The sequence below is a fragment of the Cricetulus griseus genome, chromosome 4, assembly GCF_003668045.3.
Source record: "Cricetulus griseus strain 17A/GY chromosome 4, alternate assembly CriGri-PICRH-1.0, whole genome shotgun sequence".
Lineage (NCBI taxonomy): Eukaryota > Metazoa > Chordata > Mammalia > Rodentia > Cricetidae > Cricetulus > Cricetulus griseus.
In genome coordinates, this window is record NC_048597.1 from 226,219,559 (window position 1) to 226,234,319 (window position 14,761).

Below are 14,761 nucleotides of genomic sequence, written 5' to 3' on the forward strand. Positions count from 1 at the left end.
CACACACACACACACACACACACGCATGCACGCACGCACGCATGCACACATGCATGCACACACACACATCCTGCTCACATCTTGGCGCCAGGTACAAATGGACAATCCTAGGTGCATGCCCCAGACAACATGTCCCTTCCAAAATACGCAGTCCCTCTGCACAAGTCATCACAGATGGACCTACTGCAAACAGACACATGCATTCCAGAAGCATGCCTAGTTCCCCCAGTGTGTATCCGTCCCCATGTGCCTCACCCCTTCTGTTGCCGGGCTGTAGAGCCCCAGCTCAATGCCCATCTCATTCGCACACTGTGGGTCTTCTCGTCCAGCTCCTCCAGGATCTCACTGAATAGCCACATGCTCTCTGGCTCGAAGGTGTGTCTTTCACGATCAGGTCCGCAGTGAGAGCCTGCACGTGTTGCCTGGCGGGACTTCCAAGGCCTTACTTGGGGAGCAGGGAGGGGAGGGGAGGGGAGGGGGGAGGGAGCCAGAGCCAGAGCCGGAGCTGCAGGAGATGGCACAAGGGGGAGTCTCTTGACCACTCTGCCTGGGCTCCCTGCTAAGTGAGCTAAGGGGAAGGGAGGGTCCACCCTACTAGAGCTCCCCAGGAAGTTCAGGGGTGACCCAGATGCTTCCCCCCAAAAAAGTGAACATCACATAGTGATGGCCTCACACCCTCCTCTGTGGGCACAGTCAGATGGAACCTAGTCACGTGACCTGAACTGGTTTAGTTCTAGATCTAAACAGGCCTGTAAAACTGAATTCACCATTACCACGCCCCGTCCCACGTGGTGTCTTCTCGATGACGTGATAGTTTCACAGCAGCCACTGGCACCCCCCAGAGCTCTGAACTCCCCACCCCCACCCCCAACCAATCAAGCCCCAGGACAACCTCTGACCTAGTAGTGCTACCCATGCTTCTCATCTTGGCCCTAGATAGTGGTTTCCAAACCTGGGAAAAGCAGCCTTTAGGATGCTTGCAACAAACATAAGCGCCCAGACCCCTTCAGGCCTCCTTTCCATGGGAAAGTCATGGCTGAGGCCCAGGAACCGGTACTAGCTGCAAATACCTCAGCTGATTCTGTCTTGAGGGCTAGGAGCCCAAGTCCTGCTCTGTTAGGCTTGAGTTCCACCCCAGTCCCCAGTCTGCTGTTCTCAGTCCACTCATGTTCCACAGCCCAGCTTCCCACAGTAGCCAGGGGCACTGTGGAAGGAAAAACTGCCATGGATGTCCCATTTCAGACCCTAAGGGACACCTCATGTCCTCAGAATAAAAACAGTCTTTCCTCGGCCCATACACACAACCTCAGCCCAGGTCAACCTAAGTGAGAATCGGAGAGTAAGGACTCTGTCTCCTCAGTAGACTCCCAGGACAAAGAAGGCTGTCTTCTGTGCTGACCAGGTGCCCCCGAGCACACACAGCAGGCGTGTGCAGGGCTCGGGAACCAAGTGCTCCACACGGGGGCACTGCTGAGCCATGTGCTGGGTAGCTGGGCCACTCTGGGAGCGACAAACCCCCTAAGCTGGGGGCCGAACAGGACCTGGCTGCATCAGCAGGCTGGCCACCTGCCTTCAGTGACCTGGGGTGACGCTGTGTCCACATCTGCTCAGGTGGCCGTGTCCTTCTCACTCTCCCTGGAACTGCTGTCCTACCAGAAGCTCCCAGCTGATCAGATGCTACCTGGAGTGGACATTCGGCAGAGTGAGCACGGACTGAAACAGATGGAGTTCACACAGAATTTGCGTCTGTGCTTCACCAACCAGACCGTTCAGGCATGTCCTAGCCTTCCTCTTCACCTCCACCCCCACCCCTTCCTGGGAGGAAAATGACACCCTGCCCCGGGGGTGAGGGACTAGAAGGGGAAATCCAGGGTGCTCCCTGGAGGAGGTGGCAGGTGAAGCCTGTTTCTTGTTTAATCAAGAGAAAATGGAAACTACATAGACAGACCTAGGGTATGGCCTCATTAGTGGGGACAGTGACCACCGAGGAAGCTGTGAGGGACACTGCTTCGCTCCTGTAGGGCTCTGAGAGCCATTGAGCAGGTGACACACAGGTCAGTGTGGAGCTGAGGGAGTCCAAGGGTGTATCTGGGGATGCAAGTAGGGAGCTAAAGGATAGACCTTGTGAGATGCCAGAGAGACCAGAAGCAGGACAGGGAGGTGGAACCCTGCAACCTGGCAGCAGCTGGAGCCAAAGGGAAGTTGACCCTGGCAGTCCCCGAGTGATTCGTGGACTTCCGAGAGGCCGTGGGCCACCTGGCTCGGGGTCTAATGATCTGGGGAGCATGCCTGGGACCCCATAGGACGAGGGAGACAAGGAAGGTGATGGAGGTCGGACAGCAGAACATGAGCTCCATGGGAGGGAGGCTGGCCGAGAAGCTGAGGGGTCCTTGTGGCCCTGCAGGGTTCCACCTGTCCCTCTGGCTCTGGTGGCAGCGCCAACCTCATGCTGCCTAACGGCCTGCCACCCCAGCTCTGCTCAGAAGTGCCAGTACTCGGGGGAGGTGGGTTTCCCTGTGTCCCAGGACCCCAGTTCAGAACAACACCCCAGCGGGGCGAGCAGATGCTTCATCCCTCACTGATTCCCGGGCCCCCAGGAGGTGCCCCTGAGGGCTGTTGTGGCCCTACCATCGCTGCAGCTGTCCACCAGCTGGGTGGACTTCGGGACCTGCTTTGTGAACCAGCAGCACAGCCGGGAGGTCTACCTGGTAAACCGCAGTAACTGCCTGAGCTACTGGACAGTGCTAATGGGTATGTCGTGCTTGACACACTACGGCTCCCTGACAGGACTGAGCAAGACCCCTGAGACTTCTTTTTCACAATACCAGGGGTTGAATCTGTGGCCTTGAGCCTGCTAGGCAAGTGCTCTATTTCTGAGCTACACTCCCAGCCCTCATTTTGGGTCCCGTCCGTGTAGACTGGCTCTCTAGGACTGGTGGCACCTGAGTCCACTCCTGGAGTCCACCAGTCATCCAGTTCCTGGCTGCCCTGCCCTGGTAGCTGGAAGGACCAGAGGTAGCACCTGAGAGACTGGTCTGGCCTGGTCTGGGGCACAACATGTGGAGCAGCCTGTGCCCACATGTGGCCTCTTCTCTTCTCGGTGTAGGACAGGAGGAACCAGTCACCGAGGATAATGCCTTTGGGGTCTCCCCAAGTAGTGGGCTTCTGGAGGCCCGACCTACCAATTCACCCCCACCTTCCATTCCCCTTCAGGTGTTCTTCAACCCTAGGTAAGAGCTGCTTACTGCCTCCCAGGCACCGCCCATGGGGCCTGGGCATTGGCTGGCACTACCTAACCTCACATCTGGCTTCCCCAGGAGCAGCCTGCTGTACGAGTCCACGATGGTGGTGGAAGGTGTGCTGAGTGAGAAGCCTTGCACCCTAAGGCTGCGGGGCCGAGGCTCTTATGACGAAAGATACGTGATACCCAACCAGCTCTGAGCTCTGCCGTCCTCAGCCCCCTCCCCAGTTGAGGACATCAGGCTGGCCCAGAGTTGAGGGGCAGAGCTGCTAAGCAGAGACACAAGCTCCCTGGATAAGGGATCTCCTTCCAGGGATTGGTGTCAATTAACCACGCCCCGCATGACAGTTCCCAGGGCTAACCGGTTAGCACAGGCCACCACCAGGTGACTATGACAATATCATTACAAAGATGGTCCACAGATTCCAGCAAAGCAAGAGCTGGACCCTGAGGGAAATGACTGCCACCAAAATCGGATAACACACATTTACTTTGTTCACCCCACACATCTTTCATGAGGCCACCTTCCCACAGAAATAGACATTGTCCTGTGGTCCAGCTGAGGACCAGACTGGATGGCCCAACGCCCAATCATCCCCATATAGTGATGATCACATTTTCTAAATTAAAGTGCTGTGATACACCCCTCCAGTGCTGGGTGTCCCATGCTTCCGTAGAGGCCCTCTCTGTTCCGTCACTGTTGGACTCTCTGGGCAGTGCCTGCAGCCAGGGCTTCAGTTCCCAGGGTATTCAAAGACAGCAGCGGCTCCCATGCCCGTCCCGATGCACATGGACACCACTCCATAAGCCCTGGGGAAAAGAACCTGTGTTGGCTGGGCAGAGCCTGACCCCAACCCACGCCCTCACCAGGCAGAGCTGTGGCAACAAGGACTCAGGGACAGATGAGTGCAGCAGATCTGTGGGAACCGGGCCCTAGACAGACACACGCCCAGGTGGCAGACACCGTCCATAGGTTATGCTGCCTTTTAAGCAGGTCACTGGGAAGGCAGGTCTCAGCCCTCCTTCCCTAGTTGAGAATACCTGTGTGTGCTCATCTCAAGGCCCAGCGACCAGACACCCAGCTCGAACATCCCCACAACACTCCACAGGGAGCGGCCTTACCGTTTCCCACGGCGCTTTAGTTCATTGAGCAGTGTGACGACCTGCCTTGCCCCGGTGCAGCCCAGGGGGTGGCCCAGGGCTATTGCACCCCCAGGGGGTTCACTTTCTCTGCAGGGATTCCCAGCTTCTCCACACAGTAGACGGCCTGGAAGGAGCCAGAGCAGTAGCTGAAGCCTCCATCTGCTCTGAGCCACTGGCCCGATGGATCCCACCAGGACACCCAGGCTCACCTGACTTGCAAAGGCCTCATTGATCTCAAAGATGTCTATGTCATTCACAGTCAGGCCTGCAGGCAAGATTCAGACCAGAGCTGACAGTCATGGGCAGGACTCTGGATTTCCTCTGGGCTCCACCCCAAGCACGGCTCTAGCAGTCTACTGTGTGCCAGGCCAGGGGTTCCAATGGTAGCTTAGGGAGGCCTTGGACACGGGTGCTAGTCTGACCCACTTTCATTCCCAAGCACCCACAGGGTCAAACCCTGCAACCCCAGTCCCAGATAGAGGTAACGAGGGGTCCAGGTGCAGGATGAGAGGGACTGCCTCACCTGCTTTCTGCAAGGCTGCAGGGATGGCATAGGCAGGACCGATGCCCATGATGTCAGGAGGGACACCAACCACTGCATAGGACCTCAGGACCCCGAGGATGGGCAGGCCCAATTCTTCAGCCTTGGATCTCCGGGCCAGCAGGACGGCAGCTGCTCCATCACTCACCTGACTGGAGTTTCCTAGGGGAGGAAGGGCGGGATGGGGAGGCGTCAGGCGGAGCTGAGGAGAGCCAGTCCTCCACCATCACCTCGCCAAGGGGCCTGGGCAGCCCCAGGTCTCAGAGTAGAACAGGCCACCTCCATCAGCCCTATTCCTGGCCCACACTCACCAGCTGTGGTAGAGCCTCCATCCTTGAAGGCAGGCTTCAGCTTGGCCAGGCCCTCCATGGTGGTGCTGGGGCGGACACCCTCATCCTGGGACACAGTGACGGTTTTCTTGTTGCCCTTGTCATCAAGGATGGTGGTTGTCACAGGAACGATCTCAGCTCGGAAACAGCCCCTGCTCTGGGCGCTCGCTGCCCTGCCAGCACCATGGACAGCGAACATCAGGCCCCATTGTTACATTTTCCCTGAATGTCCCTGGCATTTGCCAACTCCTGAAGACACACAGCCCCAGACTGTGCAACCCAGGGACTGCTTTGCCCCCAAGGGTACTCTGAGTGACTGCTGAGGGTTCCTCAGGACACCACCTTCCTCTGGGAGAGAAAGGCATGCCTAAAGCTTTCCTAGACTCAATTTTCACATCTTGGAGCCCATCCCAGTCAAGAGCTGGACATTTAGTGGTCCCGTCCTATTTAGGGTTCTTTATTCAGTGGCCACTCAGTCTGCTCAGTGGTCTCTTCCACAATAAGTCTTGCACTTCCCACAGGCCTGAGGCTCTGGTTTTCTTGAACGGCAGCCTCAGGTCACCACTACAGTCCCAGGTCTGTCTCTCATGCTAGGAGGACTAGGTTTTAGCACCACTGGCCCCAAACTCCAGGCTTAAGGATCACAAGTGGCCGTCATATCTGATAAGAATAGGGTCCTATTCCTTATGTCCCAAGGAATGGGGTCGGGGGTAGGACTGAGGCCTAGCTAGGGAGAGGACACTCAGACCTCAGAGTGTATAGTCAGAGAGGACTGGGAAGACCTACCCAACAATGGTGCTGAAACTTTCCACTTTCCAGCTAGAGGCATGAGGCTAGTCAATACATGTGTTTCATCTTGATAGCCCCAGCTCAGGCCACTCTCCAGCCCTATCCATAGCCCACCCGAGCGGAGCTGCACTCACTTCTGCTGGGAGGCCAGAGCGAAGGCATCCTGCTTCTGCCGTGAAATGCCAAACCGCTCAGCCACGTTCTCTGAGGTTATCCTAGACACAAACAAGCAAAGAAGGAGGCTGTGGGCCTGTGGACCTGAGGACCAGGGCCATACTGAAGGACCATAGTGAAGAGCCAGGCACATACCAAAGGAAACATTCTTTATGGGGGGGGGGCATGCAGTCTGTGTGTGGGGCCTGCAGAAGGCATGGCCTCCTACCCAGTCACATTTCAAAGAGAGGAACAGAGAGATGCTGGGTTTACTGGCTGGCCACGCTTGGTCAACTTCTCCTATGGCTCCATGCAGCCTTTGGAGAGAGGGTCTGGGCAAAGCCAGACCATTAACCCACTGCAAACCTGTCTTTGTACAGCCAGGAGTCCACAGATCCCAGATATGACTGTAGATGATAGAGATGTAGAGAACAGATTTCCCAGGCTACATCCCATAGGTCTAAGTCCTCCCCAAACATGTTCAGAGCTTTAGTGCTCCCCACATCCTTCTCAATGCTCCAGGTCTCCAACAGGGCTTCAGGGGGGACATCTGGCACCATCCACCTTGTGACTGGGCACCTCGGTTTGGGGGACAACATGGTATATGTTTGGATACTCGGGTTCAGAGAGGACTCAAGTGCTTAAAGAAAGGAAAGCCAAGGATGATGTCAATCGCATACCTAATGACACTCAAAAGATGGAGGCCGAGGGGTTGGAAGCCTAGCATTGCCAACCCGAGGAGAAAATGCCTTGGTCTCTGGTTGAGAACAGAGTGGGCACAGGCTTATGCACGCACGTGCACACACACACCTTCCTGTGGACACTCACCCCATAGGAATCAGGCAATCTCTGGCCTTCTCATTCTCCAGCAGGCGTGAAGAAATATTCCCAGAGTTCCCTCTCTCAGACAGGGACATGGACTCCACCCTGAGGAAGAGGATTGAGCTCTCAGCCCTGGTAGGAAGCCCAAGGGATGGCCAGCTGTGTGGCAAGTGCTAGGCAATAAATAGCCAGGGAGCCCTCCAGGTAAGCAGCAGACAGACACCTGGCCAGCGAGCAGAGATTGCAGAGTGGCTGAGCCATCTTTCCCTCCAGCCCAAGACACAGCACTGTGCCAGATACAGCCCCAGCTCTGGGTCCTGCTGCACGGTGTGTTACTAAGCTAAGTAAGCAATGGTTCTCAGGGATGGCCCCCAAGTTCTCCCTCCAATGCACTGCTAACCAAATCAGCCGGATTCAGCCCTCCATGTCCCCGAGTCAGAGGGAGAAGCAAGAGACGGTGCACACTAAGTTTACATCAAAGAAAGACCTGGCCTGCACAGATTGGCAAATAGGTGGGACGTCTGAGAAAAAGGTCAGGTGGCTCATGCAGAGGGATCAGACATCGCTGGGGAGGTGGCCACGAGGCCACATGAATACCAAAAGCCTTGGCTAAGTTCTCTCCCGACTTTGGCATAATGTGAGCTCCTTTTGATCTTTTCGGAAGAACTGAGTGTTAACTATAGGACCTTAAATGTGGCGGACAAGCACTATAGTGCTAAGCTGTATCTACTAGCCCTAATTCCTTTTTTATTTCATTTGAGACAGGATCTTGCTCTGTAGCTCAGGTGGGCCTTGACCTTGAAACCCTCTTGCTTCAGCTGGGATTACAGCACCAGCCAGTTGTATAAATGACACATGCCCCGCAGTCAGCTGTGGTGTGGCTCTACTTAACAGTCCTACAAGAGCCACAGAGCTGAGCTGAGGTGAGGGTATGAAGCACTGGCAAGGGAAGAAGCTGGTCGTGGCCACCAGCATGAGCCCCAACTAGACAGTCTGGTCCCATAGCTCTGACGTGGGTGAGCTGCACTCTCAGTGGCTACGGGGTTGTGATGTGGGCACCCTCTAGGCACAGGTGCTTCACCTCCAGCACTAGGGCCTTCAACCTGCTTGGGATTAGAATCCTGGGGACCTCATAGAGCCCCAACCTTTCCCCTCCAGCCACCACATCTGCTGTCTTCGTTATGACAAACACAAGGAACAGCAACAGGCAGGCTGGCTGTGACCGTCACCTACCAGGGTCCCCATTTGTGGACTTTGGCTGTCCTCCTACTGACACACTGGTCAGGACAACCCAGCACAGCCAGGTGGGACCCGACCATGCATCAGCAATGCTTCCTATTAAAAGCTATGGCTCCAAAGCCTGCAAACCTGTCTTCCAAGCTCTCCTAGGCTGTCTTCCAACAGCAGATGGCCCCAGAGCTCTATTCTTTCCATCATGGGGCCTAACATCTGCTCTTTGCCCCGAAGGCAGAAACACAGGGGCAGTGTGAGCAGAGGGCACAGGAAGCAGAGGCCTGACCAAGCTGGAGTGTCTCCATTGGTACCAGAGTGGCAGACAAGGCAACAGCCTAGGAAGATGAACTTTATGTGTAAGGAGATAGGAATGACTGGAGGGAGCCCTCTCCTCTCAGGAGCATGGGAAATCAGCCAGTGCAACAGGCAAAGTCCAAGTGCTGCAGACTTCCACCATGACAGTAAGATTTGCCAGAAATAATGAAGGAGGCCACCTGCTCAGAGCTTCAACAACTCCTAGGCTACATCTATGAGAGCCCAGCCAGCTGCCATGGTGGGCGGGGAGAATCACGGCCCCTCAGAATTGAGGAGAGGAAGTTAGTTTGATTATTTCTTAAGGTTAATAAGGTCTGGCAGGAAGACAGTCTTACCCACAGGCCATGCCAATGTCATAAGACCCATTTCTGATGCCACCTGCAACAAAAGCACTTCATAACCATCCTTGGCCAGAGTGGGCCTGCCCTGGAGCAGCACAGCCCATTCTTTCCCTGCTCTTGGGGTACATTCACCAAAGCCTCGCAGAAGATCCAGGAACACCCCAAAAAAGCTTAGGGTGTTGTACCAGGCTTTTTCTTTTGGGCCACCAACCAGCTCCCAAATCATGACATAGAGACTTCTTATTAGTTCCGAATGCTCAGCCTATCTTTGGCTAGCTCTTTTAATTTAAATTAATCTGTTTCTCTTTATCTACCTTTTACCTTGGGGTTTGTCTTCCTTCCTTCCTTCCTTCCTTCCTTCCTTCCTTTATGCTGTATGTATGTATATATGTATATCTTACTTTCACTGCCTCCTCCAGTGTCTGGCCGGCTGGTGGCTGCCTGGCTTCTTGCCCCAGGTGTATTCCTCTCCTTCTCCCTGTTCTCTTCTTCTTCTTCTCCTTCTTCTCTTGAGCCTAGATTTCTCCTGTTAATTCTCTCTGCCTGTCAGCCTTGCCTATTCCTCTCTCTCTCTGCCTAGCTATTGGCCATTCAGCTTTTTATTAGACCTATCAGGTGCCTTAGGCAGGCAAGGTGAAACAGCAACACATCATTACGTCATTAAATACAGCAGGAAGAAATGTAACACACTCTTACACAGTTAAAGTAACTCCTCATAGCATAAACAAATATTACACATTTTTGCCCAGTTAAAATGATACTCCACAACAGGGTGTGACAATGGGTGCTGCTCTCTGCCTAGGGTCCTGAGAGGCAAGGACCAAGGACAGGGTGCACTCATGTGCACTCAGTAGTCACAACTTACCAGCAATGTTGGCCACTGCCTGCAGCCCTGATGAACACTGTCTGTTGACGGTAGACAAAGGGACAGTCTCTGGGATGTCACTGAAACAGAAGGGGAAATGCCAGTCAGCCCTGGATGTGAGTGTCTCACGGAAAGCCCACGAGACTTCTGGGCCCCATGAGACACCAGCAGTGTGTGTGTAGATCAGGACAACAGGCAGCCCTGTGTCCACAGGGGCAGATCCGTAAGAGCAGAAGTAGCCACTGTACAGACCTGTCTCCACATTCCCTGACTACCCAGAGTCCCCAAGTACATTCTCATCTGTCCCACGACAGATGACGATGGAAACCTATTGTGGGCCACAGACAGCCTCCTTCCTCTGCCCTGAAGACTCAACAATGAAAACAGTCACTTCTGTGGTCCTTTGAGGATACAGAAGTGGGCCTGCTGCTAGCCTAGGACACAACAGCTGCATCTCAATATCGGGCCGCTGTTCATCCCCACCCCTTGACCTTCCTAGTAACCACAGAGTTGGTTCAATGTGTCCAGTTTTCTCCTCTGTGGACTATTCCCCCACTTGGCTTGCTCATTCTTCCACTCCCTGCTCTGGGGCTCCCTGAGCTCAGCCATACAGGCTATTGTAGCTGCCTTCCAAGGTGGCATACAGGTCTTTGCCAACGTGGTAAAGCCCGAGGCGAATCCTAGGCACTTGGCTGACACACCAAGAACCCCAGAGAATAAGTACATAGGAATTATGAGGGTTCTGGTATGTGCAAGCAGACAGGGGAATCCCTAGACTGGTATTCCAAGGCAGGTTCTGAAGGGGACCCTAGGAGGATGGCTCCATAGGCCTGTGGGATTCCTCCCATGTCCCCCAATTCCCTAACTCTTGGTGGCCTTTTATCAAATCCACCAAGGTTCCCCTAAGTAGTCTCTAAGCATGAAGTGCTGCCTGAGAGAGACCGGGCGCTGAGAGCACTTGTTTTTTAGCGGATGCCCCAGCAATGCAGAGAGACTGAAACAGCAGGGTCAGGTGCCAAAGCCACACCATGGAGGAACAAGGTCACCTACTGGACAAGAAACACAGCAATTTGAAGCCTGGGAGTTTGGGTATATTTGGGCAGGGTTTAGCCAGGGCAGGAAGAGCTGTCAGGGCCAGTACCCCATGGGGGGCAGAATGGGCAGAGGGAGGAGAGAAGCTGGCAGCAAGCCTGTGGTCCATTGAAACAGCCGATTGGAGACAAGAGTCTCCAGTCAGACTCGAGAGAGGTGTGGAGATCTGGAACCCCAGGCTAACTCTGATCCTTCCAGTTGCCAGTGGTTCTGCCAGTCACCGGCCAGTGTTGCTATTATTTCTGGCCCACACAGCAAGGACTGAGGGAGAGGGGTCCTCAGTCTCCAAGTGGGAAAGAATGAACCACTGCCTCCCTGTCTTGGCAGGACTAGGGTTCTTCCTGGGATACACCCCCACTACACACTACACCACCCCCAAGCCACTATGACTGGACAAGCCTGGACTTTGAGATGCCCAGCTGAGGTGGAAGGAAGCACACACTGCTTGGCGTTGACCATATGATTTTACACTCTAAAGGGTATGTATTAAGGCGGGCGTTGGTGGCGCACGCCTTTAATCCCAGCACTCGGGAAGCAGAGGCAGGCGGATCTCTGTGAGTTCGAGGCCAGCCTGGTCTCCAGATCGAGTGCCAGGATAGGCTCCAAAGCTACACAGAGAAACCCTGTCTCGAAAAACAAACAAACAAAAAGGGTATGTATTAAGTTGGCTTTGTTTGAAACATAGGTCACAGAGAGACTGCCCCAGTGCCCAAGCCCTGGGTGGTTTGGCCGTGGGCCCAGTGACACACCCCCTCTAATTAGGGAAAAGGTTATGCTCATAGGACAGAGTTCAGTGCCCTCTAGTTGCCTCAGTGTCTTCTTTCAGCCTGAGTTTCCACCACATACAGATGAGTCTCTAATGCCAGCCCCTCCCCTCCCCCCCAGTCACGGTAGACAATTAGAGCTAGAGTCAGAAGGATTACCTCAGGAACTGGGCGATGCGTGCCAAGACGGCTCCAGCCCCCGGCAAAAGCACATTGCCTGTGGACAGAAGAGCCCTTACTCAGCATCAGGTCATGTCCTGAGGCCTAAGGTAAAGCATGTCCCAGAAAGGAGACACTCCAGATCTCTCCAGGAATCGACAGCCTCTGCGGAGAGGTTCATGGGAGGCTGTCGAGACTTGAGTCTGAGGAATGGGGAGCCAGCCCAGGGCTGGAGGGACACCAGCATGTTTGCCACGGCTTGTGCCTCCAAATCAGCACAGCTGGCCCGGTGGCCTGCTTGCCTGGCAACAGGAGAGCATCTAGGGTAAGAGGCACACAGTGCAAAGCCTGGAAACCGAGGGAAGTAGCACTAGGGGTGAGGGAAGTGAACGCATAGCTCGCCTCCCCAAGTGTCCCCTCCACGCCCTGTGTCACTGCGGGAGGGGGAACAGGCTGCCACCCCCGATAGAGTCCTGTCCCACACTATGCTGTTCCAGTTCAGGAAGAGCAGGGGTTAGAGCAGGGCTGGGTGGACGCAGTCTACACCTGTAGCCGAACCGGGCTGGACTAGATGGTTCTGACAGACAGGATGTCGGTGTAGGTGGAGAAAGCCTCCCGCCTCCTGGAGTTTCCAGGAACATCAGGGCTTTTTAGATCAGTGGTTCTCAACCTTCCTAAGGCTGTGACTCTTTAATACAGTCCCTCGTGGTTTTTGTTGCTACTTCATAACTGTGATTTTGCTACTGTTATGAAGCGAAATGCAACTATCCGTGCTTTCCAAGGTCCCAGGAGGGGTCGCGACCCAGAGATTGAGAACCACTGCTTTAAAGCCTCTACTACAGGGCGTTCGTGCTTTCCACCTCCAGTCGGATGGCTAATGACCTGGATGTGGAACACAGGCCATCACGGGATCATTCCACTGAAATTAGTGGAGTCCGTCAACTCTTGCTCAGGTGAAACCCAGGTTCGCTGAGACAAGGGGAGGCCCCGGGAGGGAGGGCGGAGAGGGCCCAGCGCGCGCCCGGCAGGTGAGCTCACCCACGGAGATGTCCCCCAGCGCCTCAGGCTTGAGCCTCACGTCCTGGAGAACCGCGGTCAACACAGCCGACAGAAGCTCGTCCGGGGTGGTGTCCTGCAGGGCGGAGCGCCGCGGCTGTGAGCCCCGCTCCTGCACCCCGCCCGGGGCCTCTGCGACCCCGCACCCCCGAGGGCAGGATCCCCCTGCACTGGCCGCCTTCTGCGCCCCTCGCCCGCCCGCCGGAGGGGCCTCACCTTGAAGCCGCCGCGGCCCGCACGGCCGATGGGGGTGCGCCGTCCGTGCACCACCACCACGTCGGAGGCCGAGGCCTGCGGGAAGCCCGCGGAGCAGGGCGCGGCTTGCAGCGCGGAGCTCGACTCGGGCCGGCCGGCCAGGTGGCCCAGCACCATCTGCAGCCGATGCATCGCGGAGGGGCCCCGAGGATTTGCCTGGGCGCCGGGTGCAGAGCCTAGGGAATGAAAAACTGTGGCTTGCACAGAGGCAGAGCCAGTTGGAGCTTTACGTTTTCCACAAGTCCCGCCTTCCCCTTCTGCAGCCAATCAGAAGGGTAGTCTTCCTGTGGTTTCCCCCTCACCACCACCTCCCAGCTTCTCAGAGGCAGGTCAATAAACTCCAAAACCCCTCTTTTTTTTATAGCTCATCCGTATACACCTGTGATGGTGCAAGAGCGTACTGCGCAAGTTCAAGGACGGTCTGCGCTACAAAAATAAGATTTTTGTTTCAAATTATACTTTTTTTTTCTTTTTTAAGTTTGTTCACATTTCTGATGCCTCTCCCAGAAGTGTGAACTGGAGCCTTCCGGTCTTTCACAGCATTTTGCAATCAACAGTGGAGGCAGTACCTCAAAAATGTTCTGGGTTACTGGGCATAAACCCGGATTCCGTTCTCCAAAGCAAGCCCATTGCACATTATCAGACAAAAGACAGGAGGTTCTGGGGCCTTGGCAACAGCCTCACACTATGGATGGAGATGAAGACGGAATCGCATCTGCCTAATTGGCTCTCCTGGGCCCGGGGACCCCAGCTGGAAGTTTACACGGTTTGGGATTCCCAGTCTTCCTCTTGGGCAGCTTTGGATTCCTAGATGGCCAGAAGAACTCTTTTCATCAAGTGGTTCAAAGGTCTCTGAGAGTGTCCACAGGTCTTAACAACACCTCTTGACACCTGTAGTGATGCCCTCTTTAGTGTTGAGCACCCTGCAAGCCTCCATCCCCTGCCCGCTTAGCAGAGGTGTCTACCAAGGCAAAGAGTGTGCAGTTTGACAAACACATGAACTATCAATGACTTCTGTTGAAGGAAGGGAGGAAGGAATAAATGACTTCTGTTGAAGGAATGAATGAAGGACTTCTGTTGAAGGAATGAATGAAGGGGCTCCCTGGATGGAGAACATGGATTCCCCTGCCCCAATCACACTGACAGGTCAGTCAAAAACCATGACAATCACAGTGTTTTTCTCAAACCCCAGGAGAGCCCAGGAGAAACTGGGAGAGGAGTCAGTGAGGAAGGGGCTTGTCCCACTAGCATGAGGCCAGAGATCAGATCCGCAGTGCAGACATCAAATGCTGGCCAGGCTCCACAGAGGTCCCATAACCTTAGTGCTCAGGTGGGGCAGGCAGAGCTCCCCAGGGCAAACTACAGTGCTAGATCAGTCGAGTCCAGGTTCAGAAAGAAAGCAGCCTCAGAAAACAAAGTGGAGAGGAGGTCCCTAGTCATCCAGGATGACACCCAACATCACCCTCTGGCCTCCACCTGCATGCCACACACATGTCTCACATACACTTGAGCAATGGACACAGACCAACACACACGTATATATGAATGGGTGCAAAAGAGAGAAAGTCTCTGACTCCTGAAGGCAGATCAAGTTGACCCATCACCATTACCAAGGGCAAAGCCTGCCTCCCCATTTTCCTAAACGCAGGGTCGTAAGCTCTCT

At 54.9% G+C, this 14,761-nt stretch overlaps 2 protein-coding genes across 2 annotated transcripts in view; one reads left to right on the forward strand and one right to left on the reverse strand.

Moving 5' to 3' along the window:
* The window catches only part of Dlec1 (DLEC1 cilia and flagella associated protein), a 46,345-nt gene extending 42,887 nt beyond the window's left edge, over nucleotides 1-3,458 (forward strand). Inside the window, exons 34-37 of the mRNA XM_035444043.1 lie at nucleotides 1,612-1,773; nucleotides 2,598-2,751; nucleotides 3,107-3,230; nucleotides 3,318-3,458. Of these exons, the coding sequence (XP_035299934.1) occupies nucleotides 1,612-1,773; nucleotides 2,598-2,751; nucleotides 3,107-3,230; nucleotides 3,318-3,441 (564 nt within the window). The 3' untranslated portion in view covers nucleotides 3,442-3,458. The remainder of the gene's footprint in view (nucleotides 1-1,611; nucleotides 1,774-2,597; nucleotides 2,752-3,106; nucleotides 3,231-3,317) is intronic.
* Nucleotides 3,459-3,831: 373 nt separating this feature from the next.
* Nucleotides 3,832-13,255, reverse strand: LOC100753943 (3-ketoacyl-CoA thiolase B, peroxisomal). Its single transcript, XM_027415363.2, is given in 13 exon segments — nucleotides 3,832-4,051; nucleotides 4,364-4,457; nucleotides 4,460-4,508; nucleotides 4,594-4,649; nucleotides 4,908-5,087; nucleotides 5,237-5,427; nucleotides 6,178-6,258; nucleotides 7,025-7,123; nucleotides 8,902-8,944; nucleotides 9,773-9,852; nucleotides 11,788-11,845; nucleotides 12,826-12,919; nucleotides 13,060-13,255. Coding segments are annotated over 13 exon segments (1,272 nt in total). The 5' UTR covers nucleotides 13,231-13,255; the 3' UTR covers nucleotides 3,832-3,975.
* Between the last annotated feature and the right edge of the window lie 1,506 nt (nucleotides 13,256-14,761).